General features: G+C 40.7%; 3 protein-coding genes across 5 annotated transcripts in view; 1 reads left to right on the forward strand and 2 right to left on the reverse strand.

The window, feature by feature from the left end:
• The window catches only part of DNASE2B (deoxyribonuclease 2 beta), a 684,289-nt gene that overhangs the window by 541,537 nt on the left and 114,769 nt on the right, over window positions 1-27,983 (reverse strand). The window lies entirely within an intron of this gene.
• Window positions 5,108-27,776, forward strand: CTBS (chitobiase). Its single transcript, XM_084874440.1, has 7 exons — window positions 5,108-5,370; window positions 9,526-9,664; window positions 10,169-10,377; window positions 20,371-20,542; window positions 22,121-22,218; window positions 22,600-22,761; window positions 27,445-27,776. Exons 1-7 carry the CDS (start codon window positions 5,194-5,196, stop codon window positions 27,634-27,636), a joined length of 1,149 nt encoding a protein of 382 aa, XP_084730566.1. The 5' UTR covers window positions 5,108-5,193; the 3' UTR covers window positions 27,637-27,776.
• Window positions 22,774-27,983, reverse strand: part of SPATA1 (spermatogenesis associated 1) — a 38,516-nt gene continuing 33,306 nt past the window's right edge. Inside the window, exon 8 of the mRNA XM_084874450.1 lies at window positions 22,774-23,150. The gene's annotated coding sequence lies outside the window, so the exon portion shown is untranslated. The remainder of the gene's footprint in view (window positions 23,151-27,983) is intronic.

The following is a 27,983-nucleotide window of genomic DNA, read 5'->3' on the forward strand; positions in this document are numbered from 1 at the left end:
AAAAAAAAAAAAAAAAAGAAGGGCAGTTTGTAATTCAGCTCTTAGGTGTCAGTGTTTCCGGTTTGACCTCCCAGTCTTTTTGGTTGCTCCGGCCTTCTTTCTCTATGGCTCTAGCTGGCAGGGTGCCAGCTGGCTCCCAGACTATCTCTTCTGGCTCCGATCCCTTGTTTCCAGGGAGGCACTTTCTCCCTGCAAATTCCCCGGATATGCCCAACTAGGCTGATCTTCCCTAGTATTCCGAAGCTAGGGGGTGAAGGGGATCAGGCGCCGAGGTGTCCAGATGTTCCGCCCTTGGCGGGACAGCCGCGATTCTTAACACTCTGTCCCGTGTCCCCTGGCTTTTTTTTAAAATAAAAAAAAAATTCCCGCTTCTGGGGAAGCTTATGCCAAACCCAGCACTAGATGTCGCTGCAGCCTTCTTAGGGCTCAGCTTTGCGGGTGCTGCATGGAGGCAGGGCCGGAACTCCCCGGCTACTGTGGCTGCCGGCACCGCGGGACCGCGATCTCTCAGGCATTCCCCCGCAAATTCTGACCTTTCCGTGGGTGACCGAAGAACTCCTTTGAATCCACGCGCCAGCGCCAACTCGGGCGTCTCAGCTACTGGATGGACCTCTCCGCAGTGGGCTTTCCAGGCCTCAGAGAAGCCACTCCTTTCTCACAGCGCTGCCGCCGCCGCTGCTTCTGCCGCCGCTGCAGCCGCCGCGGCCGCCGCTGTGGCTGTGTTGGCCACCGGCTGGAAATCCTGTCCAGTGGATCGCTGCCTAGCTTCCTTGAAACCTCTGCTGCCCCTCAGCTGCCAATCAACCCTCCCTGAGCGACTCAGATGTTACTTTTATCTGTTCTGGGACCAGAGTCAGAACAAGTCCGACTGTTCGGTCGCCATCTTCAAGCTCCCTCCCCTTTTTTTATTTTTATGAAGAAATTCGAATACCATAGGATATTCCATTTTAAATTTTCTAATTTTTCAGACCACTGCTTTCCCATGAGTTGGAAATACTGTGATGAGTGCTTATCTAATAATGACAACATATGCTGTATTCTTTCAACACAGCCACAGTGTCATTGCATAATAAAACCAAGTTTTGATATGAAACTTGGTAACCAAATTCCACTGTGCCTCAAAAGTACAATATGAAAAATCCACTTTTCTCTTCTGGTTTGGTCATGATGGGTAAGCATGGGTTGTAAAAATAATTTTAAATATCACTGTAGGGTGAAACCTATGGTGCCAAAATATTGTCAAATTATTGCTGTGATTTACAATCCACAGTTACAATTGAACAGTAGTGCAAAGCAATGCAAGAATCACATACGGCTCCTGCCATCATTATTCAACTCCGCCATTCGAGCAGGAAAGCTGTCATAATGTTATATGAATGAATGAAAATTCTTGTGTTAGTTATGGCTTCTAAAATAGAATTTCATGTAATTTTTATTGGCTTCAAAATATTATTCTTTTGAGGGAGACAGTCGTGGACTTGACCGGATATGGGGTTACCATCCCAGCTGCTAGACTGGTCCTCCAGGGCCATAACTAGTCCCATTATAGCAAGGTTATGTTTGATCCAGTGTATAAATGACAGAGACCCAGTTGGAAGTAACAAAGGCAAAAGGAAAATTTGGCAACTTGTGTAACAATACATTGAAAGAGCATTATCAATGTGTCCCAATAGTACGGGATGTCACTCTTTAGTTGGAAATACAGGGCAAAGGGTCCCTCCCGCCAGGGGAAGCAGTTGGCAAGGCCTGTGGAGGTGGTCAGGACCCCAGACTCATGGGCAGACCCCAGTCCGCACAGAATATGAGCAGAAACCCACTCCCATGGACCAAGCCAGTGGTTTCCATCCATGGCTATGTGGCAAGAAATTAGTTACAATAAAGTATAAGTGCTTGTGAATGAATTTCCTTTTTAAATGTTATTTAGAGCAAATTCACACTTTTTCCTCGTCATTCCCACACACTTACATTTCATAGGGTCTCTTGACAGCGAAAGAAGGGTGTGGACTAACCACATGTAGGAGTTAGTCCACTAACCTAGCATGTGGGGGCATGTGCTGTGCACATGAATGTCACTAGGTGAGGCTTGGTGGAAAAACACTAGACTGTGCAGCGCAATTGCTATCAAGAGACAACCCACTGTCCTGGCCAGGTGGTTGGAAGGTCATCCTATGCACTAACAAGGCTGTGGGTTTGATACCAGGTCAGGGCACATATTTGAGCTGTGGTTCGATTCCCATTTGGGGCTTGTACAGGAGGCCATCAATTGATATTTCTCTCTCTCTTCTTTTCTCTCTCAAAATTAGTGAAGACATAACCACTAGTGAAAACATTTAAAAAATGGAAGAAAGAAAGAAAACCCACTGCAGTAGTCCAGTAGATCCCAGAGCTCACCAAGATGGCTTTGGCCACAGAGAGAGCAGGAGGGAGGTTTGGGTTTCTTTGGCAATGGAGGAAGCCAAGCTTTCCACACACCCTGGCCAGCCTAGACCTCCACTTAAGGCTACAAAGTTTCAATTATACAAGATAATAAATCCCAACAGAAATGGCTGCCGCCAGAGGGAGCAGAAGGCTTGCGGTAGTAGGTAGAAGAGAGAATGTAACAGGCCTGAGAGTGCCACCCTCAGTAAGGCCTGCTTGCAAGGGTGGCCGTTGGCTGGCCTCTGTGGACTTGGCTTTCATATGGTTCCTACCATTTCCGAGTCTGATGAGTTTCCATGACAGACACTTCACACGTGTTGTCACACTGGGTGCTGGAGCAATTAAGCATGCCCGACGTTACTCCATGGGGAGAGAACTCTTGGAAGCTGGCACTTGTTTTCCTCCATGCTTCACCCCATGTGCCTTTTCCTTTCACAAATGGTGCTTTGTGCCCTTCTGCTGTAATACATCCTAGCCGTGAGTACACTTTTTGGCTGAGTCCTGTGTGTTCTAGTGAATAACTGAACTTGGGAGGTCATGGGAATCCCCCACATAGGCAGGTATGTGTTTTTTCTGTGTGACAGAATAGTCTGAAACTGTGGGAATCAGAAGGCTCTTTCCTTGTTGGTTAAAAGATAACTAGATTCAGTGAGACCATTCACATTAAGAATATACTACCTTATGAGTTTATCAATCATTCTCAGCCCTTACACTACCATTATTGTGTATCTCATTAATAAAAAAGATGTTTTCCCTGACTTACATCTCGATGATCTTTTCACTCTGGAGAGAAGATGACTGCTGAGGGGTGGTTCTGCATTTAATGTACAAATTCTCCAGTAGGATCCAGTCTGAAGTGCTCTGTGATGCTCCGCAGTTGTTATGAGAATTCGCCATCTTTCGGGGAGGGGGAGGTTGGTGGCTATTTACATCTTCTCGCTCCTATTTTAGATCTCCTTTTCCTGTATCCCCTTTACTCCTCTTTCTTTGTTTTGGTGAAACACATTCTATAGTAATTTCTTGGGAAAGTGAATTATAGGTTATACTTTGAAAGGTTGCATGGCTTTCCCACGTGACTGATAATTTGGCAGAATTTCAAGTGGAGTCGTATTCATTTAGAATTTCAAATGATTGTTTCATTGCCTGAACTTCAGGTGCTGCTGTTGAAAAATCTGATGGCATTCTCATTCTCTACCCTACGTGACTTTTTTCCTCTCTGGAAACTCTTAGATCTGTTCTTTGCTCTTTCATTCTGAAAACTCATGTCCTTCAGTCCTGAAAGTTTTTATTGAATTACTTGATTTCTTCCCCTCTTCACTGCTCTTCCAATTTTCTTATCTTTCTCTTTGAAGAGCATTTTGCTCTATTTCCCTCAAATCTTTTGTGAGCGCCCCACCCTCCACTCACTTGTGCTACCTTCTAATTCCCCAAACTCAATTTACCCACCACCCCGTTTTTGTTTTTTTGTTTTTTAAAAATATATTTTATTGATTTTTTACAAAGAGGAAGAGAGAGGGATAGAGGGTTAGAAACATCGATGAGAAAGAGTCATTCACCAGCTGCCTTCTGCACACCCCCTACTGGGGATGAGCCCGCAACCATGGCACATGCCCTTGACCAGAATCGAACCTGGGACCTTTCAGTCCACGGGCTGACGCTCTATCCACTGAGCCAAACCAGTTTCTGCAGCACCCCTGTTTTTATTGCATCCTATAGAGGCTACATATTCTCTTAACCTCCCAGGAATATTACTGGGAATTTTAAAAAGTGTTCACCCTGCAGTGTCTGTTTCTTCCATATCCCTCTTTCTGATGGCTAGGCCTCTTCCCTTTGTATCATTGTGTTTTCTTGTTTGCTGTCCATGATAAAAAGATAAAAAGTGATAAGGGAGAAAGCTCTGAGTGAGTGGGTCCCTCTCTTGACTTTGAATTTCAGTATGGAGCGATCTGGCATGTAGTTTGTGAAGAGCCCCGATGTCAATATCTTTAATCCAGGCACACAGTCCCTCATCTCCCCTTTTAGGAATAGCTCCCAAGCACTTCCTAGAGATTTTTCTCTCTTCAGAAAATTAAACCTCAAAACTTCAGCCTAGGTGGGAAGGGGCAGCTGCCTACAGACACAGGCTGGAGGAAGAAAAAAAAATCTATCATTCTACCTGCTTCTTAAGCAGCTTTCACCTAATTCCCCTTCCTTTCAGAAATCCCCCTTTTCCCCCCAACACACACACACACACACACACACACACACACACACACACACACTCACTCACACACACACTTGAATCTTATTTTTCTGAGGCACCTCTCTTGAGGCTCCAGAACCGTTCCAGGAGGCGGAATTAGATGATTGTGTTTGAGCCGCCATCCTAACTCAGAAGGGATGTCTGTATCTTAAAAATCTTTGGGCCATTCCAACCCCGTTGCTGCTCTTCCTTTCTTTCCAAGAACCTCTACTTCTCCATTCTGGGGGACCCCTCCCCCAGCAGACTCACAGGGAGTGCACAAACCGCTAAGAGCTGCAGAGTGCTGGTGGGGACATAAAAGGTAGAGATGATAGTTACTTGAGTCAACTGGTCACCTGTGACCAGGGACACTGGCTCACCTTTCACAGCGGCCTTCCTACTCCATGCTGCCCAGGCACCCAGCCCCGCCCCGCCCCGCCCCTTCCCACCGGGAGCCCCGCCCACCTGGAGCCCCGCCCGCCCCGCCTGAAGCTCGCTGCAGGCCCCGTCCCCCGGCCTGGCACCAGAAACCCTCTGGGCGGTGACCCACCGGCATGTCCAGAGCGTCGCGCTGCCTCCCGCGCCCCCTGGGCCGCCCGCGGAGCAGCGCCCCCGGGATCGCCCCGCTGCTGTGGCTGCTGCTGCTGCTGCGGCCGCTCGGGGCCGGGGCGGACTGCCCGTGCCGGGACCCGGCGCTGTGCCAGCCCGTCCGCCGCCGCCCGGACTTCGAGGTAGGCGCCCCTCGCCTGCCCCTCGGGGTCCGGTCCTCCGCTCTCCGAGAGACGTTAGATGGAACTGAGCCCTAAAGAGAGGTGGTGCGGGAGCTGAAAGCAATCGGACCACTGACTTGCCAGGACCTTTCTAGTTCTGGATTTCCTTCATCTTTTAGATGAGGAAGCTCAGGGAGATTGAGTAATTCCTTCCACGTCTCACAGCAAGTATGCAAACCCAGACCTGAATCCAAACACCAGCTCTTTTCATTATCCGGCTGTGTCGCTTGCAGGGCTTGCAAGCCAGGAGCTAGGATAATGAGACGTTCGCTATACAGCAAGACCCCGTGGTTTTCAAGAGAATGAGGATTCAAACCTCACCTGTTGGGTCCAGTGGACAGATCATCGGCCTGGGGACCCAGGGTCCTGGTTCAGTTCTGGCCAAGGGCGAGCACCTTGGTTGCAGGCTTCTCCCCAGCCCATGGGGGGAGGGGGAGGGGGCCGTGCAGGAGGCAACCGATCAGTGTGTGCTTCTCTCACTTAGATGTTCTCTCTCTTTCCCTCTTTCTTCCACTCTCCCTCAGAATCAATAGAAAAAATATCCTCAGGTGAGGATTAACAAGAACCAAGAACGAAGGAGAGAGAGAGGGGGCGGGGGTAGTGGGGAGGGAATATGAGGGTTCAGTTTGAATCTCTGCACTCCAGCAGTGCATTGGAGAGCAGAACGTTTTACTTACCTTTCTTTCCTCTACCAACCACCCCTTTCCTTTAGGCACCTCAAAACCCACCAAGGAAGGGGAGTAAAACTAGGTCTTTCAGTGAATTTTCCTTCTACTCACCTAACCATTTGTAAGGCCTTTGACAACTTTAATCAGACTGTTTCAGAGGCAACCTGAAAACAACCTGATGGCCTGGAGTTTGATGACTGCACAGGGAAGTGGACATCAGAGCGGTGGGAAGGCTTAGTTCAGAGAGCATTGTTTTGTAACGTAGGGGCCATTGCCGGTTCTTAGTCTAGCAGGTTAAGTTTGAGGCTGTGACAGCTCAATGCCAATAAAAACAAACACCTATACATTGTTTAGGAGAAAAAATAAAAGTGGTGAACGTGTTACTGATGGAGAACCTGGTATGGAAACCTATCATCGGAAAGACTTGTTGTAGCAACAATACCAGTGTCTGTGAGCATTTGGAAAACCAATTATGCAAGCACATTAAAATTGTGTTCATTTTTATGTTCACGTTAAATAGTCTTTTTCTTTACTGATCTTTTCTATGTTTTTCAAACCCCAAGACTAGACTACTTAGCTTTTTCTCCTTGCATTTTCAATTGGTTCATCCAGCTATCTTTTTTTTTTTCTTTTTCTTCTTTTTTTTTAGGATTTTTATTATATCACAAGCCTTCAGTATTTTTTTTTTTTTAACAAATTCGATTTTAATTATCAGAATCAAAGGGTTAAGTTTTGTGATGGATATATGAATCTAAAAACAATGAGCTGTTCAATTTTACATTTTTTATTTTTTGAATATGTTTTTATTGATGTCAGAGAGGAAGGGAGAGGGCTTTTATTATATAGGATAGGATATCCTTCTCTTCCTCTCTCTTATTCTGTACTAGGTGCATGAAAGTTCATTTATTGAAGGGGCGGTCCCCTCAGCCCTGCCTGACCCCTCTCACAGTCTAGGAGCCCTCAGGGACAGGAGGTGACCCAGCGATCAGGAGAAGGCAACACCCCATCATATCTCTACTGCTGCCACTGCCGGCAGCACAAGCCTTGCCTGGCTCTGGTTACCTAAGCCTTGGGTGGCCCTGGGCGGCTGGGCAGCTCCATTTGAGGCTAGCCTGCACCTCAAGCCGGCCCTGAGCAGCTGGGGGGCTGAGGAGACTGAGGGGCTCCAGAGGCAAGTGCATGGAGCGGCCAGGCCCACCTGGAGACAGGCCCAGCCTTGCCATGCGCCTGCCCCCCAAGGGGCTGAGAGGAATGGGCACCGCCATCTTGTGGCTGTTGGTGCCGCCATCTTTGAGGGCGTGACAGTCAATTAGCATACTCCCACCTTATTGGCTGTGGGCACCACCATCTTTGAGGGCAGGACAGTCAAGTAGCATATGCCCTCCTTATTGGCTCTGGGTGTTGCCATCTTTGCGACAGAGTGATGGTCAATTAGCATATTCCCTCTTTATTAGATAGGATGCACATCTTAGGCCCCACCCCTGCTTAAGATACTTTAATGGTTTCCCACTGATCTCAGGATAAAATACAAAATCCTCCTGGTCTCCAAAGCTTTACTTGATCTTGCCACCTTACTAGATCCATCTGATTCCGTATACTTACAGGATCTTGTGTTCTAGCCACATTGACTTTCTTTTGGTTCCATAAATTCCAAATTCTCTTGAGGGATTGAAACCTTTGCACTCTTTTCTTTCCTCTGCTGAGAATGCTTTTTTTTTTTTTTTTTGTCCATAGGTATGTCTCCTCCATTCTATCTAGATCATTCCCCAGGTTTCAGTCCTTTCCTAAGTGGGTAGTCCTCAGTGAAATTTTCCTGCCCAAGTAGGGAAGCAGGTCCCTTTATATGCTACCATGGGCTTCGGCATTTCCATGTAGCCCTTACCACAATTGTACTTAAATAAAGGACCTGTTCTTTCTTTTTAACCCCTTTGTCACTAATGCCTAGCAATATGCTCTTCCTATACCTTACTGGATGGAATTTAGTAAGTATTTGCTGAATCAATTAACACCTTATTTGGGATAAAGTAATAGTAATCAGTGAGCCTTCTATGCTTCTGGAATTATCTGTGGGGTAAAAATACTGGAGAAACATAACATCATCTACTTCAGAATTTAACTTGAGTACTATTCTAAGAAGTCAGGTGCCCTAAAAATCATTCATAGAATTGCAGTATGACCTGGCTAGTATGGCTCAGTGGTTGAGCATTGATTTATGAACCAGGAGGTCCTGGTGTAATTCTCAGTCTGGGCATGTGCCCTAGTTTTGGGACTGATCCCCAGTGGGTGACATGCAGGAGGTAGCTGATCAATTATTCTCATTATTGATGTTTCTATCTCTCTCTCCTTCTCCCTTCATATATATATATATATTTTTTTTTGGGGGGGGGTGTTTGTTTTAGAAAGAAATGCAGTATCTATGGCTCCACCTACAACAGCCAGAAACTTGAGGGTTATCAACCTCCTCTTTTTCTCTTGCCTTAATCATTCAAATAATCACAAGGTTCTGTAAATTTTGCTTCCTTAGGATCTTTCAGATCTGTTTATTAATCTCACCTTTGCTGCTCCACAGCATTAGTTGAGGTCACTAACATCTCCTGCCTATATTCTTCCAACAGCTTCCCTATTGTCATTCTGCCTCCAGTTTTAGCCTCTCTTGAATCCATTTCCGCTTCAGCTGAAGGGATTTTCTGAAATTGCATACATAAATGAAGACCTAAAGTATAAATGTGAGACTTCTCCTTTAAACGCTCTCCCTCAGGATAAAATACTAATTTCTCAAGAGGGCTTTCAAGGTCTTTTATGATTTAATCCTTCCTGCCACTCTGGTTTGTCCCTGCTGTCGCAATCTCAATTCTAAGTGACACATCATCGTTCATCAACAGGACAGTTTCACTTCTCTGCTCTTCTAATTTGTCTAATATGAGGGACTTTAAGAAAACTCTAATTTTTTTTCCCCTGAAATGTTTAACTCAATTTTATAACAATTCTATAGCAAAAATGTGGTTTAAATGTATTAGTTTCTTATTGTCACTATAACAAATTAACACAAACTCTGTGTCTTAAAACAACACTCCCTCCCCCCGCAACAGTTCTGGAGATCAGAAGTAAAACAAACACCCCAAAAAACAAAACAAAACAAAACAAAAACAACAACAACAACAACAAACAAATTCTAGGTGAGAGTCATACTCAGTATTTAGTTACACAACCACCAAGCTCTCTCTGCCTCTAGGCCTTGACACTTGCTATTATCTCCTCCTAGCTATTGTACTTTCCAGGCTGGCAGAATTCCCCTGCCACCGATTATATGGAGACCCTGACCTGATGTCTTTTTCACTCTTGTACTTTCAGTGCCCCCAGTGCCTAGCATATGTTTGATGTTTAATGTTGGCATGCCACTCTTCTGAGCTTAATTGATGGCACTTGCTTATCCCTGTTGTCCTGACAGGTCTTTGTGTTTGATGTTGGTGACAAAACTTGGACATCTTATGACTGGTCACAGATTACAACTGTGGCACTTTTTGGAAAATATGACTCAGAACTTATGTGCTATGCTCATTCAAAAGGAGCCAGAGTAGTGCTGAAAGGTGAGTGCCAATTTTTACCAGAAGTGTCCAGACAATTGGTAAGTTTACATGCATCATTTCCTATTCCTACTTTCCAAAAAATTCCCTTTTCATGTTCATTGGGCATATTTTTTTAGCATCTTAAACTCTTACATACTATGTAATTCATTTCACAAATACAAATATTATTAAGGAATTAAATAAACCACTGCATCATTTTGAGAAAAATGTGACCCCTATTTAGCATGATGACCTTAGCTAGTCACGGTCCACAATTTCTGCTTCTACTTTGAGAATGATTTTATTAATTATTCATAACAGTTACTTTGGAGATGAATGAGTAATAACTTTTTATTACTTTAGTATATTATTTATTTATTTGGAAGACTTAAATTGGGAGCTTAGAGTTCCAAAATAATTAGATGTTTAAAGGACAGTTTGATCTCTTTGGAATGGGGTTGTGAAGTAAATGTCATTAGACTGTGAAAAGCATATATGAACAAAATGTGTGTATTGATTTCACAGGAGATGTGTCCTTAAAGGATATCATTAATCCTCATTTCAGAACATCCTGGATAGCTCAACAAGTTAATTTGGCCAAAACACAATATATGGATGGAATTAATATAGACATAGAGCAAGAAGTTAATTTTTTATCCCCTGAATATGATGCCTTAACTGCTTTGGTCAAAGAAACTACAGATACTTTCCATCGTGAAATTGAGGGATCACAGGTAAAAATTCCTTTGATTTTTTTTTTTTTGGAATCCATAAATTTCCTTATTAAGATGTATGCATGAAGGTATAATTAATAGAATCCATTTTGTAGTAATTGAGTAGAAAAAAGTTCAGCATTTATATCCTAAGAAATATTCTGGAACTTTGGGGGTTTTATTTTATTTTATTTTTCATTTTTTTATTAAGGTATTATATGTGTACATATCTTACCATTGGCCACCTCCACCCCACTCCCATACATGCCCTCACCCCCGTGTTTTGTGTCCATTGGTTATGCTTATATGCATGCAATTTTAAAAGTTTTACAGAATTTTAAGATGGTAAGTCTGTTCTCTATGTACATCAAGTTACAACATGGTTTGCACCATCTTCTAACCTTGCAGCAGGAATAGAAATATTAGCTAGGCAAAGGGATCAGAAAGAATCAGGAAGGGCTGTTGGTTAGGCTCTGCTTTCTCCTGTGCAGGACACAGACAGCTCCTGCCTTAGTGTAGAGGTACTTCAGCTGCTCCACTGACTGAATCACTTTGTAAAGCACCCAAGGCCCATTAAGGCTCAAAGGACTGACTCCATAGAATCAGTCAGAGATATGACAAAAGGCAGAGTGCTTCCCCTCTGTCATCATGAGTGTGATTAGAGCAAATCATAGCACAGGGCATTTTGCCAGGCAGTGTATGGGTAACAAAGGATAATGTGGCCCCAGATTAGTAATTCTCAAACCTAGTCATAAACACACACACACATATACACACTGGAACTCACTCCCAGGGATTACTATTCACACAGTTTAAGTGAGCCCAGAGTCCTTTTTTTTTTTTTTTTTAAAGAGTTTCACAGGTGATTATAGTTAAGAACTACTAGGCTTGGAGATTCTAGACTAGACCAAATGAAAACAGGAAACTCCTGAATTTTCCACCTGAAATGGACACATGAAATGTACAACTGCAAAGGGAACAATTTCCTCAGAGAGATGTCCAGGACCTAACTGAGTGCCTACATATCTAGCAACTGAGAAAATAACATTGAAATGATTAGGAAAGGGTGAGACACACTCTTGCCATAAACCCCACTCCTGACACAGCACCATTTAATAGGGAGGGGACCCAAACTGCAGCTTCTCTCTGAGGAAGGAAGGGTTTGGAATGCACCAATTTTTAAGGCTCCCACCTGAGGGATGGCCCCCCAAGCCTAGCTCTGAATGCCAGAGGAGGGTAGCTAACAAAGAAGAGGTTCCCAAGGCACTTGAGCACTTGTAATGGGTATTTTCCTCCTCCTCCCCCATAGGGCTCAGCTCAGAAAGAGCAGGCAAAAAAAACAATGTGTCTTCTAGTTCAGTGGTCGGCAAATGGCGGCTCAGGAGCCACATGCGGCTCTTTGGCCCCTTGAGTGCGGCTCTTCCACAAAATACCATGTGCGGGTGCGCATGTACAGTGCAATTGAAACTTCATGGCCCATGCGCAGAGTCGGTTTTCTGCCTGGGCTAGTCTATTTTAAAGAAGTGGTGTTAAAACACTCAAGGGGCCAAAGAGTCGCATGTGGCTCGCAAGCCGTGGTTTGCTGATCACTGTCCTTGTCTTTTTTTGGGTTTGACTGCATAAAGTTGCTGACTGCAAACCTCCCCAGTCCCCAAACAAAATAACAAGGTCAAACATTATAAAAAAGACTTTAATGAAAGTGAGGTAAGTGATTTACTCCATAGTGAACTCAAACTAATAGTCATAACATGGCTCACTGAATCAGGAGAGCAATGTCTAAACAAAATGAGAATTTCAACAAAGAGATAGAAAATATTAAAAAGTACTAAACAGAAATCATAGAAATGAAGAATAACAATAACAGAACTAAAAGATTCAACAGAAAGGTTCAATAAAAAACTACCAAGCAGAAGAAAGGATCAATAAACATAAAGGTAGAGAATTACATGTAATTAAAGCAGTAAAAAAGAAAAAAGGATGAAAAAGACTGCAGATAGCTTAAGGAACTTATGAGACACATCAAATGGACCAAAATATGTTATAAATATTTATGCATCCAACATTGGAGCACCCAGATATATCAAGCAAATGCTAACATATTTGAAGGAAGCAATAGACAGCAATCTATAATAATAAAAGTGTAATATGCTAATTAGACCGGATGTCCTTCTTAATGACCTTCCGGATGAAGCCGGGGGCAGTGAGGGAACCCGGGTCCCGGGTGCCAGAAGGAAGCCGGTGCTGACAGCTGGGGGAAGGAAGGCCTGCTCGTGCACAAATTTCTTGCATTGGGCCTCTAGTTCTATAATAATAGGGGACTTCTAGTGAATATGTTGTCAGTGAGAAAACGACTCCAATTTAAGCAATGGATATGTTGTCAGTGAGAAAACGACTCTTTCATGGGATCTTGAGAAAAATCATTTCAAAGATCCACATGTCAGAAATTGTGATGTCATGGTTTATTTGTGGTGCAATTTTAAAAGAGTTCTCCTCCTGGCTTCCCATGTCCAATCTCCCTTCATCCCACCATTGAAAAAGTCCAACCATGTCTTCAGCAGGGCCAAAGGAAAAGCCAAATACTGAGTTCCTGTTTCATAATCCTTGGGAGCCTGCATAGTCTGCCTCAGGCCAGATGGCAACTAGATCTGCTTGGTCATTTGTATCCAGGCGGGGGAGAACAAGAATGAATCGGACAAGTGCATGTCACTGAGGGAGAGAGAGAACTTCTTTGTTCATCTGAAATTATGTATTCTTAGGCTTGGGAGGAACCAGAAACTTATTCAAAATAATCAATTAGCCTGGCTGGTGTGGTTCAGTGATTGAGTATTGACCTATGAACCCAGAGGTCCCAGTTGATTCTGGGTCAGGGCACATGCCTGGGTTGTGGGCTTAATAACCAGTGTGGGGCATGCAGGAGGCAGCCAAACGATGATTCTCTCTCATCATTGATGTTTCTAACTCTCTCTCTCTCTCTCTCTCTCTCTCTCTCTCTCTCTCTCTCTCTCTCTCCCTTTCTGAAATCAATAAAAATATATTTAAGAAACTAACAAAATAACCAATTAGCTTCCCAAACTTTCTCGGGCTTGTATTGGGGTCCACCCCTAGTCAATGATCTTTTTTCCAGACTAACAAGCTTCTGTGGCTGAACACCTTCCACTGCGCCATTTTGATTTTATTGCCCACGTTTTTACTTCCCCTTTGCTCTATCCCTTTCCCCAGGGATCTTTGGGCAATGGACTGGTGGCTCCTGGTGGGGAGTGTGAAGCTATAGCTCCCTGGTGAGGCAAACAGGCCTCTGCTTCCCAGCTGAATATGCTCAACAATGTCTCCCCCTTTGCTTCCTTCCCCATCAATATTTAGCTAGCTCTAGTAACAGATAAGTTATGCAGACAATCACTAGGGAGACTTCAATAACTACATGTTACAGCAGCAATTTCCAGCCCTTTTCATCTCATGGCACACATAAACTAACTACTAAAACTCTGTAGCACACCAAAAAATAGATTTTTGCCAATCTGACAGAAAAACAGGTATAATTTTGATTGATTTGTTAAAAAAAATTATAGTAATTATCTACCCTTTTTGTTCCAAAGTGACTTTTAAAAAAATCAGGTGCCTATATTTGTATATAAGGATTTCTGGTACCAAGAACTAACCAATCAGATGCAGCTATATAATATGATCTATATATTTATGGTTCAAGACAGGGCATTCATGCTAGAAGGCTATTGTTGTGTTGGCTGTTGTCATTTTTTATTTGGCAATCTAGGGGAAAAGAGGTCAGTGCCACTGACTAAATAATCAGGTGTTGCATGTTTTAAAAATTCTTGCGTACACTGGTTAAAAATAACTGTATTAGAGGAAAGTGACCTAACAGATATAGCAGAATATTCCATCCAACAGCAACAAAATACACATCTTCTCAAGTGCACATGCAACATTTTCCAGGAGAGAGCATATGTTAAGCCACAAAACGCATCTTAAAATGTTTAGAGGACTGAAATTTTATCAAGTATCTTTTCTGACCACAATGGTGTGAAACTAGAAATCAATCATAAGAATGTTAGAAACGCTTGTCAACGTTGTTGCGGAAATGAGACAAACCCAGGAAAGCGGATAGGCAAGGCAAGTTTACTTCTGCGCAGTAGGGTGCAATGCACCAGCAACGTGGAGGGCAGGTGCACACAGTGAGGATTCTGCTCTCCTTTTATTCTTTCCCTGAGGGGTCAGTACATCCTACCCGGATTGGCTGAGAGGCGTGGCTTCACATTCTAGCTTGTATGTCTTATCTGAGAAAAGCAGCACAATAAGGAAGAAGATGGGATGTCTGTTGGGGAATGGGACAAACTATTTCTTCTTCAGGAATGTTTGCCAGTCTGGTTACTTATTAGATTGTTAACTATCTGCCAGGAGATGAGGGAAGTTAATATGTAAATTATAACCTTGATAGAAAAGACTTCTTTATGCTTACAAGAAGAAAACTGGAAAATTCACAAATTAAACAGTATGCTACTGGACAACCAATGGTCAAAGAAGAAATCAAAACAGAAATAAAAGCATCTTGAGACAAATGAAAGAGAATACAACATGCTAAAAATCATGGGATGCAGCAAAAGCAATTCTAAGAGGGAAGTTTAATCTGATAAATGCCTACATTAAGAAGAAAGCCCTCTCATAACCCAACTTTACACTTCAAAAAAACTAGAAAAAGGACGAATGAAGCTCAAAGTTAGTAGAAGAAGGAAATAATTATCAGAGTGGAAATAAATGAAATAGACTATAAAGACAATAGAAAAAATTAATGAAACTAAAAGCTGAGGTGTTCTGAAGGATGAAATTGACAACCTTTTAGTTAGACTAAAAAAAGATCTCTATATAATGAAAATTAGTAATGAAAGAAGAGGCATTACAACTGATAAAGCAGACATCCTAAGGGTCATAAGAATCTACTATGAATAATTATATACCAACAAATTAGATAACTTAGAAGAAATGGATAAATTCCAATAAACATACAACCTTGTTATTTATTGGTAGGAATGCAAACTGATACAACCACCACAAAAAATTAGTTTCTCAAGAAATTAAAACAAAGACACTCTCTCAAAGAAATAGCTGTACTCCCATGTTTATTGCAGCATTATTCATAAGAGCAAAGATGAAAATAGCTTAAGTGTCAACAGATAAATGGATAAGAAAATATGATTACAGAGAGAGAGAAATATTATCCAGATTTTAAAAAGAAGGAAAGCCTTAGCCAGGTACCAAGTTGGTTGGAGCATCCGCCAGATGCACCGGGGTTGCAGGTTGTGTCCCCAACAGGGTGTATTTGAGAATCAACCAATGAATGCATAGATGGTGGAACAGCAATTTGATGTTTCTCCTCAAAAAGGAAAAAGGAAGGAAATGTTGCAATTAGTGACACTACTTGAATAACCTGAATTGAATTCTGCTCAGGGAAATATGCCAGACAGATACAGGCAATTACTGCATGATATCACTTAGGTGTGGAATCTTAAAGAAACAATTTGAACTCAGAAACCGAGAGTAGGTGGTTGCTAAGGTCTGGGAGGAATAAGAAGAGTCTGATAAAAGGGTATAAACTGCCCTAATTGGTTTGGCTCAGTGGCTAGAGCATCGGCTTGCGAACTCAAGGGTCCCAAGTTCAATTCTTGTCAAGGGCATGTACCTTGGTTGTAGGCACATCTCTAGGAGGGGGTGTGTAGGAGGCAGCTGATTGGTATTTCTCTCTCATCAATGTTTCGAACTCTCTATCCCTCTCCCTTCCTCTCTGTAAGAAAATCAATAAAATGTTTTGGGTTTTTTTTAAGGTGTAAACTTCCATATATAAGGTGAATAAAGTCTGGGGATTACTACCGTGTTTCCCCGAAAATAAGACATCCTCCGAAAATAAGACCTAGCGCATGGAAAGATAAGACATCCCCTGAAAATCAGACCTATCTCAACTTTGGGAGAAAAAATATAAGACGTTGTCTTATTTTGGGGGCAACAGGGTATATAACATGTTGACTATAGTTGATGATGCCATCTTCTCGATAATAAAAGCCTAAGCGACTATTACGGTGGAGTGACCAGAATGACCAGTCAGTATGATGTGCACAGACCACCAGGGGACAGACACTCAATGCAGGAGCTGTCCCCTGGTGGTCAGTGAGCTCCCACTAGGGGAGCGCTGCTCAGCCAGAAGCCGGGCTCACAGCTGGCGATTGTAGCGGTGGTGGTGGAAGCCTCTCCCATCTGCCAGGCAGTGCTAGCCGAGCTTTCAGGAGCAGTGAGCAGGTGGGTGTTAAGGAGCAAGGTTCCTGGATTTGAGAGGGATGTCTGACTGCCGGGAAGTGGACCTACCGGTAAGCTGGCAGGCAGACATCCCCCAAGGGCTCCCAGACTCAGAGAGGGCACAGGTCCTCCTGAGGATCCCCCGCTCCAGTGCACGAATTTTGTGCACTAGGCCTCTAGTATTGTATAAATGAAAGTTGCTTATAAAGTGGAACTTAAATGCTATCATCAATAAAGCAAATATGTGAGGTGATGGATGTGTTAGTTACTTGATAGTAGAATACTTGTGATAATATATATGCATATCAAATCATCATGTTGTACACTAAATATACTACAATGTTATTTGTCAATTATACCTCAACAAAACTAAAAAGAATGTTAGGCCTAGACAGTGCTTTTTTGAAGACAGGGACCATCTCCTTTGAACATGTCTAACACAATGTTTAAAAATTGTTTATCAAGTGAATGAATGAATACCTGCCTTTCAAAATTTTAAAAATTAAGTTAACTAGAAAATATTTGTTTTATATATAGTATGTAAAAAATATTTCGTTATGTTTTATGTAATATTAACCAATAATTCTAAACCTATCTCAGAATTACCTGGGAGTACTTGTTAAAAATATCCCCAATGATTGGTTCAGTAGATCTAGGATAGAGCCTAGGAACTATTTTTTTTATCAAGTTGTACAAGGTGATTCTGGTACATTTGGTCAACGGGCATTTGAGAATTATTGAGAAATTAATAAATGATATAAGGATTGATCTGTGTGGAAATCAGCTTTTCAGATTAGTACAATTTATACCAAGAATAGCAAATATCTGGTATGCAGGCCACCAGATTCCTCTCCTCACATACTTTGCTATCAAAGACTTAACCATCATTTTTTTTAATGGTTTCATCTACTTTAATAATCAGGTGTTGTTGTTTTTAAGTGTTTTTTTTTTTTGTAATCATCACCCAAAGATATGTTTTTCCACTGACTTTTAGACAGAGTGGAAGGGAGGGAGGAGGTACATGCCTTTGACTGGGAATCGAACTCCTAACCCTTTGGTCTAAGAGCCAATGTTCTAACCACTGAACAAAACTGGCCAGGGCTCCCCAGATTCTTTACATTGCTTTTATTGATAAACTAGGGGCCTGGTACACAAAATTTGTATACTTGGGGCTCCCCCTCCCCCCCAGCCTGTGGCCTGTCACAGTGCGGGAGCCTGGCGATCGATTGCCCCAAAGAAGTAGGCCCCACCCAACCATCCAGGGCTCCTTAATGGATTGCCCCACAGAGGTAGGCCGGAGTCAGGTTCCTGCCTCTGCACCATGTGGAGCCTGAAGGTGGGCCCCCAGGACAGCTTCTCTGGACCCCCAAGCAGGCCTTGCTGCGAGGAGCCAGGAGGTGGCAGGACCCCCAGGCAGGCCTCACCACATGGCGCTGCGAGACCCCCCAGGCAGGCCTCACCTCCCTCACCTCGTGGAGGCAGGCCTCCCAGGCAGGCACTATGCCGTGCACGCAGTGTCAAGCCCAGCCCGAGGGCATCATGGCGTGACCACTACTTAGGCTTTTATTGTAAGATTTAGAATTGGTGAGTGAAAAAAAATAACCTATTTGCTAGTGCTTGATTAAGCTATAGTGAGAGGTCAAGGAGGAAGAGATTGAGCAGCAGAACTATTTCCATCTTTGAGGGGCAAGTTGAACAATTTGGGCTTCTATGTCAAATTCATATTAGGTAGATTAGTGGTAAGGACAGTTGCCAAGATAGACCAGATTGTGGAAAGTCAAGAATATCAGACTTAAAAGTATGCATTTTATTCTGTAAGTAACAGGTTACATGTGTAGAAAGTGCTTAGAGAAGAATATTGTATAGCAGTATATAAAATTTCTAGAGGAGAAAAGGAGACCAGTAAGGACTACCCCAATAATACAATAATAGGATTTGGATTGGGATGATGGCATAACCCTAACACTCAGCAAGTGTTGAACAGAGAGAGAAAGAGGGGGGGGGGGAGGAGAGGAGAGGAGAGGAGAGGAGAGGAGAGGAGAGGAGAGGGAGGGAGAAGAGAAAGGGAGGGAGGGAGGGAGGGAGAGAGAGGAGAGAGAAGAAAGAGAGGTAAAAATAGAGCCTGGAAGGAGAAATTTGTTTTGGGGGAAATATGAGATTTTACAGAATTTTGGTCTGAGAATTGAAGAGCTAGAAATGCTCCTGAAGAGTTCTCTCTACATCCTTATATTTATAGGTAGGAACACAGATTTAGATGTTTTAAGTTACACAGACCTAGTTATACAGAGCCAACACTAGAACCAAAGTCTTGATTTGTCTAAAATATTAATATTGCCTTCTCAAAAATATGAGGTTAACTATGAAATCCAGGTGAAAATACTATTAATGCTTAGGAGAGAGGTAAAGACTTACAAAATGTATTTGAAATATATTTACAATAGTATAGCTCCCATTTTATAATAGGAAGCAGCAATAAAGCAGGGTCGAAGAAGTAAAATTTTGCCTTATAACCTATAAGGTTTGTTTTTGTTTTTTTGTAGAGCTTCCTTTAGTGTTAATATCCAGAGAATTATTGAGAGAACTTTGAGAAAGTCTTAAAATTATTAATAGTAGAATAAATTGGCCAAAGTATAAAAATTTTAACTAAAGTATCTCAATCATTTGTAATAATGAATCAGTGGGTTTACTGAGAGCCTAAATAAGAACTTTTAACGAAACCTTAGAATATATTTGCACACATATAAGGCTTATTAATACTTGGTTAAGGCAAACAGACTTGTTGTAGAAGATTGGCTCACCATTCAAAATGAAAGATAATTTATCACTCAAGTTTTATTGGAATATTTCCATAAAATTGGACAATTTAAGTGATTTATTCATTTCTGGTTGGTTATCTTTACCTGTAGCTATAAAACACCACTATTCTTTAACTGTAATGTTGGAATAAACCCATCATAATAATGTAATTGTAAATCAGGGGTTCCTACTTCTAGGCCAGTCAGCTTGTACCAATATATGACTGACCAATGTATCCTGCATAATTATAATACATATTTGTATTGATTTCAGAGAGGAAGGGAGATGGAAAGATAGAAACATCAATGATGAGAGAGAATAATTGATTGGCTGCTTCCTGTACACTCCCTACTGGGGATCAAACCTATAACCTGGGTATGTGTTCTGACTGGGAATCGAACCCTGATCTCCTGGTTCATAGGTCAATGCTCAACCATTGAGCAATACCAATCAGGCAGCCTGGGTAATTTTTAAGAAACTTTTGTATTTAATTATTTTAGTGTGCTGATTTTATTTTCCAATTGCTTTCCCATCACACCATACTGCCATTATACCTGTTTCTTTCAATCTGTTGAGTTTCCAATCTAACCTTTGAAGACATTTGAGTTAAAACTTCCCTTTTACACAGTTCATTGCTCCTGAAATTGTATATGTTCAAATAAGTCTGGTTGCAAATATAGGTCCATTATCCAAATATGTGTCCAAAATATTGTCCAAATATATGTCTGGATCAATCCATGTAGGCAAAAAAAATATATGTTTCTTAGAACTTTTCTAGTTTCCTATGTGTTAGACTCTACATTCATATCTGAAAGCAGTTCTGTTTTCTTAGCATTAGATGAGAATATGTAATCAACAAAACATCTAACATAATATACATATTTGATCCTGTTATATAAAATGGTTTGCGTTTCTCCACAGGTAACCTTTGATGTAGCTTGGTCTCCAAAGTGCATAGACAGAAGGTGCTATAATTATACTGGAATTGCAGATGCTTGTGACTTTCTCTTTGTGATGTCTTACGATGAACAAAGTCAGATCTGGTCAGAATGTATTGCAGCAGCCAATGCTCCCTATAATCAGACAATAACTGGTAAGACATACCAAATAATCATTTACTGCTAATATTAATTCCATAACCTCAAATACTAAGTCTTATTTTAGTATTTCCAAGGCATTTGTATACCTTTTCCATGCTTTCTTGAAACATGAAAAATGTTAATTTGGAGAGCTTTAAAGTTTACAAAAAATTTTAAGATTTTCATTTAATTCTTCTAAAAATATTCTAAATAAGTATGTTATTTATTAATCATCTATTGCACATGAGATTAAGGGTGTTATCTTGATTGTACAACTATGAAGAATTACATAGTTGAAACTCAAGCAAATGTTTTAACTTCAAGTCAACACACTTCTCTCAAAATTACATAAAAAATATATTTTTTATTCTAGAACTTAGCAAGGTATTTTTTGTTGAAATAACCAATGTTAAATAATTTAATTTAATAGCAAAGATAGTTATGATGTGAATACTTTCTACACATGATGGATATGATTGGCTTTATCTCATTTGACATTAACTATTAGTACATGCTGTATTATGAATTATATACATACCTAGGAGATATTATAGGTTTGGTTTTAGACCTCAGCAATAAAGTGAATATTGCAATAAAGGAAGTCATAATCATTTTGTGGGTGTAGAGTCTGTCACCAGGTTGCCAAATAAGCAACATCTTTGAAGTACAACAAGGAGGGTATGCTTGTATAGCATCCCAAGTAAGAGTATTTCTGACCTGTCATTCATATGCATTATCCTTTCCAAAGTTTGAATTGGTTTATATCCCATCAACCATTGAATCAAAGGTTGCTTACTATCTTATGGACTCAAGTGAAATTTTTCTCAGATAGTTGGCACTGATTTGTTGATTGGTTAAGAAGTAAAAAAATTATTTCTTTTTCATATATAGGTAAAACCTTAGAACCTGGCCTCATTTTAGCACCCCTAGTTGTTTGGACAGATAATTAACAATTTGACAAATAATTTGATTCTGTTATAATTAAAAATTAATTATTTAATATAATCTTTCCAAACTGTATTTCATGGAAGAGATGATAACTGTGCTCTATCAATAAAAGTTTCATAATCTTGATGAATAAGAATATATCCAGAGACAAATGGCAGGGCAGGGTTGGTTAAAGAGCAACTAAAGGACTTGTATGCATGCATATTAGCATAACTAATGGACACAGACACTGAGGCTGTGGGGGCTTGCCCCGGGTGGAAATGGTTGGGGATGAAGGGGGGTGGTGTGAAGTGGGGAAAACGGAGACATATGTAAAACTTTAGAAAATAAAGAAAAAAGTTTCATTATCAAATATGTTTCAGAAATGATGCATAACCCACCCCTTTCTTGGCTATTGAATGATATACTATAACTTCAAAGGTTATGAAAAGTAGCAAATTTATTTAACATTCTACATAATTTTAGAACTTCTCTTAGTGGAAATACACATTTTTCAGCATTGGGCAGAAAGGGATCCATAGTACAGTATTAGTTTTTTGCAGAAATGTACCTGTTTTACAGACTTAGATGCTGCAAGGCTTGAATAAATATATTAGTAGATATATGAAGGGGAAAATATGCTTTTTCTGTCCCTATTTGATTAGCTTATGATGACTACATCAAGATGGGCATTAACCCTAAGAAACTCGTAATGGGTCTTCCCTGGTATGGTTATGATTATACCTGCCTGACTCTATCAGAGGTAAGAAGAACTCATTTCTCATGTAATTTCTTTAGTATTTTTAGATCTTGCTGTAATATATAATATATAATATATAATATATAATACTCTATTTAGAATTTACCAACTCTTCTATATATAGAGTATATAAACTTTAGAATTTCTGAAATATAGTTTGAGACTAAAAAAGAAAGGTTTTATTTTTAAATATTCAATCCCATGAAAGTTTCTGAATGTCCTATATTTTCATTTAATAATGAAATTTAATTTTCATACTGTATAATCAGAATATCTATATAATATACATATTTTCTAATAAATAGTTTTCAGTATATTTTCTGATTTAATTCTTAACATATACTTAAGTGATACTTTCTAACATGAACATTTTTGCATTTCTAGGATCATGTTTGTACCATTGCAAAAGTCCCTTTCCGGGGAGCTCCATGTAGTGATGCTGCAGGACGTCAGGTGCCCTATAAAATAATTATGAAGCAAGTAAAGAGTTCTCTTTCTGGAATCCTATGGGATGAAAATCAGAAGTCTCCATATTATAACTATAAAGTAAGACTTTGCACAAGTTAAAGGCATTTATTTCTATTAGTCTTTATAATTGCATATTTTCATAATTACCTGTTTGATATGGAGAGTTCTATCAGTATTCTTTTAGGTACAACATATTGACTGCTGTTTCTAGTAGTAAACTTGTCTTTGAATCTGTTTAATCAGGAACTTTACTTCCCTGGTGAGCAATTCAAGTTATGGTCACAGTGGCCACTTGTCATTGTAGGTGGTATAACAAAAACATGCATATCACAAACAGGATTTCCTGAATAGTTGACAAATATGTATGAAGACTGTGATTTCTAATAAGCTTTGGGAAAAAATAGACTGGAAACCTCCATTTCAAAGTAGATAGAGACTGAGAGGCTCCTATGCAGGAAGGAATGAGGCTGAGAACAAGAAATGCCATCATGGACTTTACAATGGAAAATGACATCATTTCAAATTTACTTGACAGTCAAACTATATGATATGAGACCAATGAAAAACAATGTTAAAATTAGAAACTAAAAATATTACAGAGACTTGAAGAAATGGAGTGAATGATAAGCAATGCTGTCAGGTAGTGTTTAATAAACAAGAATTGCAATACCAAAGAGGCAAAGAAAAGTTATATTTTTCATACTTTACCTTTAGCATAATAACTTTTCATACCTCAAAAACCTACGTACTAGCTTTGACTTCACTTTGGATTATTACTGTAAAAGAAGCCCTAAAAAGATATGATGTAAATTAATTCCAGTAAGAATATCTATTTTTAACTAATGGTCTGATAACCTTTTATAAAAAAAAAATGATTGCAAACATACATATTTAACAAATTATAATTGATTTATATCTATACATGCCTATATATTGACTATGTAGAAAACTTTACTGTAGAGTTTTCTAAACTTTAGAGTCTAGTGTGCATACCTAGTAATTAAGCTTTGGTAAACTGTAACCTTGCCTTTGCCAAATAGTATTTATAGAACCTTGTTCTAGAAACTGTTAATATTTCACACATCACACACACACACACACACACACACACACACACACACACACACACTGGCCAAATAAATTTGGAAAACAATTCATACTGTATGTCCCTCCTGGAGATTTAAAATGTATATTATAAGAAAGGATTTGAGAAGTGCTGCAGTACATACGTCATTTTTTAAAACATAGAACCTTGTTCCTAACACTCTTAGGAACATGGAGGGGGAAGAGTGTTTCAAGGATATGTCTTGTAAAGACTGCATTAACCAATTACACATAATTTAGAAATATGTAATGCAGAATAATAGTTGATGCTGTGATGTAGTGTTTTGAATCCCTGTCTTATTTTTTTCTGTAATGAATAAGAAGACACATTCTTTTAGATCTTAAAATTCAGAATACATTCTGAAGAGCCTTGAAGACCATTAATTCCATGCCACTTTAGATAACAATCTAGTCATACTGCTTTTGTTCCTCTTTTTGTTGATTGTAAAATTAACAGCAACCAAAATCAAGTTTCTGATGTGACTGAAGAGAATCCCTGCCTTCTTATGCTACTCAGCAATAGCTGCTTCATCTTGCTACTCAATATTTTTTAAAGCATTTATGCCTGAATCATGCATATATCACTCCTACATGCATTCAGTTTTTCATCCTTTGATCCTTCACTATTTTTTAAAATATATTTTATTGTGGTTTTTTTTTTTTTTTTTAATAGAGAGGAAGGGAGAGGGATAGAGAGCTAGAAACATAGGTGAGAGAGATATCGACCAGCTGCCTCCTGCACACCCCCATTGGGGATGTGCCCTCAACCAATGTACATGCCCTTGAACAGAATCCAACCTGAGACCTTTCAGTCTGCAAACTGACACTCTATCCACTAAGCCAAATTGGTTTCGGCGATTCTTCACTATTTTGAGGCATTTGAAATTTCTTAACAGTGTCAAAAAGGCTCAAAGTACTAGCTAGAATGATGGCAAATTCAAAGGTATTTGGATTTGCTCCTAAATCTTCAAAAATAAATATTTCTATATTTAGGTACAAATTCTTCAAGTTGTCTTTTAATTGTGAATTACAAATGTTACTAGATCTAAATGTCTGAAAGTACAGAATATAAGATATAGTATAAGACATGCTTGTATGTAGTTAGTCTATTATACTTCAATATACCATAGCTTATTTATTTACCAGTGACTGTTGTCCTTCAAAGAAGTTATTTTAGGAGACAATTCTAATTTCCCTGGTGCTATCATTTTTAAAAAATGTATAAACCAATCTTGAGCTCCTCCCGCACCTCTAAGAAAAGGGACAGTCTGGTTGAGAATTACAGTGCATGTCCTGGCCAGTGTGGCTCAATCAGTTGGAATGTTATCTTGTGCACAAAAAGGTTGTGGGTTTGATTTCCAGTCAGGACACATACTCAGGTTGTGGGTTTGATCTCTGGTTGGGGAGTGTGCAGGAAACAGTCCATGTTTCTCACATTGATGTCTCCCTCCCTCCCTCCCTTTACCTAAAATTTATTTTTTTAAAAATAATTGTGCCCTAGCCAGTTTTTCTCAGTGGATAGAGCGTACACCTGTGGACTCAAGGGTCCCGGGTTTGATTCCAGTCAAGGGCATGTACCTTGGTTGTGGGCATATACCCAGTGGGAAGTGTGCAGGAGGCAGCTGATCAATGTTTCTCTCTCACTGACGTTTCTAACTCTCTTTCCCTCTCCCTTCCTCCCTGTAAAAAAATCAATAAAATATATTGTTTAAAAAAAAGTTATCAGCATTAGTTGAAAACTGCCTTTAAAATTTTCCCAAGATGTATATAAAATCAGTAAATTATTTTTAACCACAGGTCATTCTATTTTTACCTCCTATTTCCCCCCTTCCTTTACCCTTTTGCCTAGATCTGCTCATTTTCTCTCTCCTTTATCTAATAAATGATATACCTTCTAAGAGAGAAAGACTGTCAGTGCTAGAGACAGGTGTTATGGGGAGAAGGACTTCACAAGATAGAAGGTGGGCAAAAGACCACTTTCTAGTTTATGGTTTTTGTCAGATGTGTGCATAAGGCACCCATGGAGTCCAGACCTTACAGGCTCTTAGATCAATTCAGTAAGACTTAGAAAAGAAGTTACTTTCCTTGCCTATTGCCATTGAGGTCCTAACTAGGCATGCTTCTAGAAACTGTAGGGAATATAAAAAAGTGTATAAGCTGGTATCAGAGAACCACAGCAGCGACCCTCCTTAGCCTCGCCTGAATATCACAATTACCTAAAGGAACACAGAACAAAAACAAACAAATACATATCAGAGCACTAGTCCTGGAAGGTTTTAATTCAGTCAAACAAATTAACTGAAATTTGTACTTTTAAAAACTCCACAAGTGACTCAGATATACATATTGGTTGATAATCATCAGATCAGGGCAAAGAAGGAATCTTAGGGCATGAGAAGATCTTAAATGGAAGCTATTAGAGGCCTATTTGTATAATCTCTGCCATTGTAAAAATGCCACAAGCAATGATATCTACCAAGTATCACATACAGAGCCATGCAATCATAGTGCCAGAAGGTGCTGTGCCCTTACATTTTTATTATTTCACTAGAGGCCCAGTGCATGAAATTCGTGCATGGTGGTGGGGGGGGAGAGATATGGGGCGGGGTGTAGTATCCCTCAGCCCAGCCTGCACCCTCTCTAATCCAGGACTGCTGGTTCCCAACTGCTCGCCTGTCTGCCTTCCTGATTGCCCCTAACCACTTCCACCTGCCAGCCTGATCACCCCCTACCATTGCCCTGTCAGCCTGATTGATGTCTAACTGCCCCCCTGCCATTATCTTTGCCCCCAACTTCCCTCCTCTACTGGCCTGGACACCCCTAACTGCCCTCCCCTGCAGGGTTGATTGCCCCCAACTGCCCTCCCTTGCAGGCCTGGTCCCCCCAATTGCCCTCTCCCACTGGCCATTTGTGGTGGCCATAATGTGTCCACATGGGGGCAGGATCTTTGACCACAAGGGGGCAGCCATCTTGAGTGTTGGAGCGATGGTCAATCTGCATATTACTCATTTACTAGATAGGATAGAGGTCTGGTGCATGGGTGGGGGCCAGCTGGTTTGCCAGATCAGGGAGGGGGTTCCCTTGGAGCATGGGGTGGCCTGGGCGAGGGGCCTGTGGTGGTTTGCAGGCTGGCCATGCCCCCTGGTGACCAAGTGGAGGCCCTAGTATCTGGGATATATTTATCTTCTACAATTGAAACTTTGTAGCCTGGAGTGGAGGCCTAGGTCTGCCAGGACAGGTGAAAAATTTAGCTTCCTCTGTCATCATGGGAACCCTAGCCTGCTCTTCCCAGCTCTGTGGTTGCATCATTTTTCTTGGGATTTATCTTCTATAATTGAAACTTAGTACCCTTGAGTGGAGGCCTGGACCCGCCAGGATATGTGAAAAGCTTGGCTCCCTCCATTGTGGGGGAAACCCAAGCCTCCCTCCTGCTCTCTGTGGTGGCAGCCATCTTAGTTGAGGTTAATTTGCATACTCACTCTGTTTGGTGGGCGTGGCTGTTGGGAGTGGCTTGTGGGTGTAGTGAGTGGTGGTTAATTTGCATATTACTCTTTTATTAGGTAGGATTGTATCCTTTTTGAATCCATGAAATTTAGAAATGTTTTCCCTCTTATTGCACTGAATACTTAAAATTTCCACTTTCATTTATTTGTATAGGATCCTGCTGGCCATTTTCATCAAGTGTGGTATGATAATCCGAAGAGCATTTCTTTAAAGACAGCATATATACAAACCTGGGGCTTACGGGGCATTGGCATGTGGAATGCAAACTGTCTTGACTACTCTGGAGATGCTGTAGCCAAACAGCAAACAGCAGAAATGTGGGAAGCCTTAAAACCAAAGCTGTGAACATCTTTTATCAAACTACTAAGATTTGAAAAAGATCTGTACAAACAGATATAGTTTCTTGAAGAGATGAAAATGTATGCATTTTTGTCATATGGCTGTATATGTTACTTATTAGTATATTAAAAAAACAGATAAAGTGATGCTTTGTATGTGGAATTATATATAAATTATATAGATAATAAGTATAGATATATCTTCAGTGTCTGGAAACATAAAGGTAAGAAACAAATGTATTTACTATCCTATATAATAAAGAGGTAATATGCAAATATCACCCTCACACCCTCACACAAGATGGTGCTCCCAAATGGTCACAAGATGGCCACCCCCATGTGGTCACAAGATGG

The sequence above is a fragment of the Pipistrellus hanaki genome (genome assembly GCF_964339955.1).
Source record: "Pipistrellus hanaki genome assembly, chromosome: 2".
Lineage (NCBI taxonomy): Eukaryota > Metazoa > Chordata > Mammalia > Chiroptera > Vespertilionidae > Pipistrellus > Pipistrellus hanaki.

Coding starts and splice junctions, on each gene's coding strand:
- CTBS (XM_084874440.1), top strand. CDS start 5,194: ATGTCCAGAGCGTCGCGCTGCCTCCCGCGCCCCCTGGGCCGCCCGCGG. Junction 9,665..10,168: donor AGCCAGAGTAGTGCTGAAAG/GTGAGTGCCAAT, acceptor TTGATTTCACAG/GAGATGTGTCCTTAAAGGAT. Junction 22,762..27,444: donor CTCCATATTATAACTATAAA/GTAAGACTTTGC, acceptor TTATTTGTATAG/GATCCTGCTGGCCATTTTCA.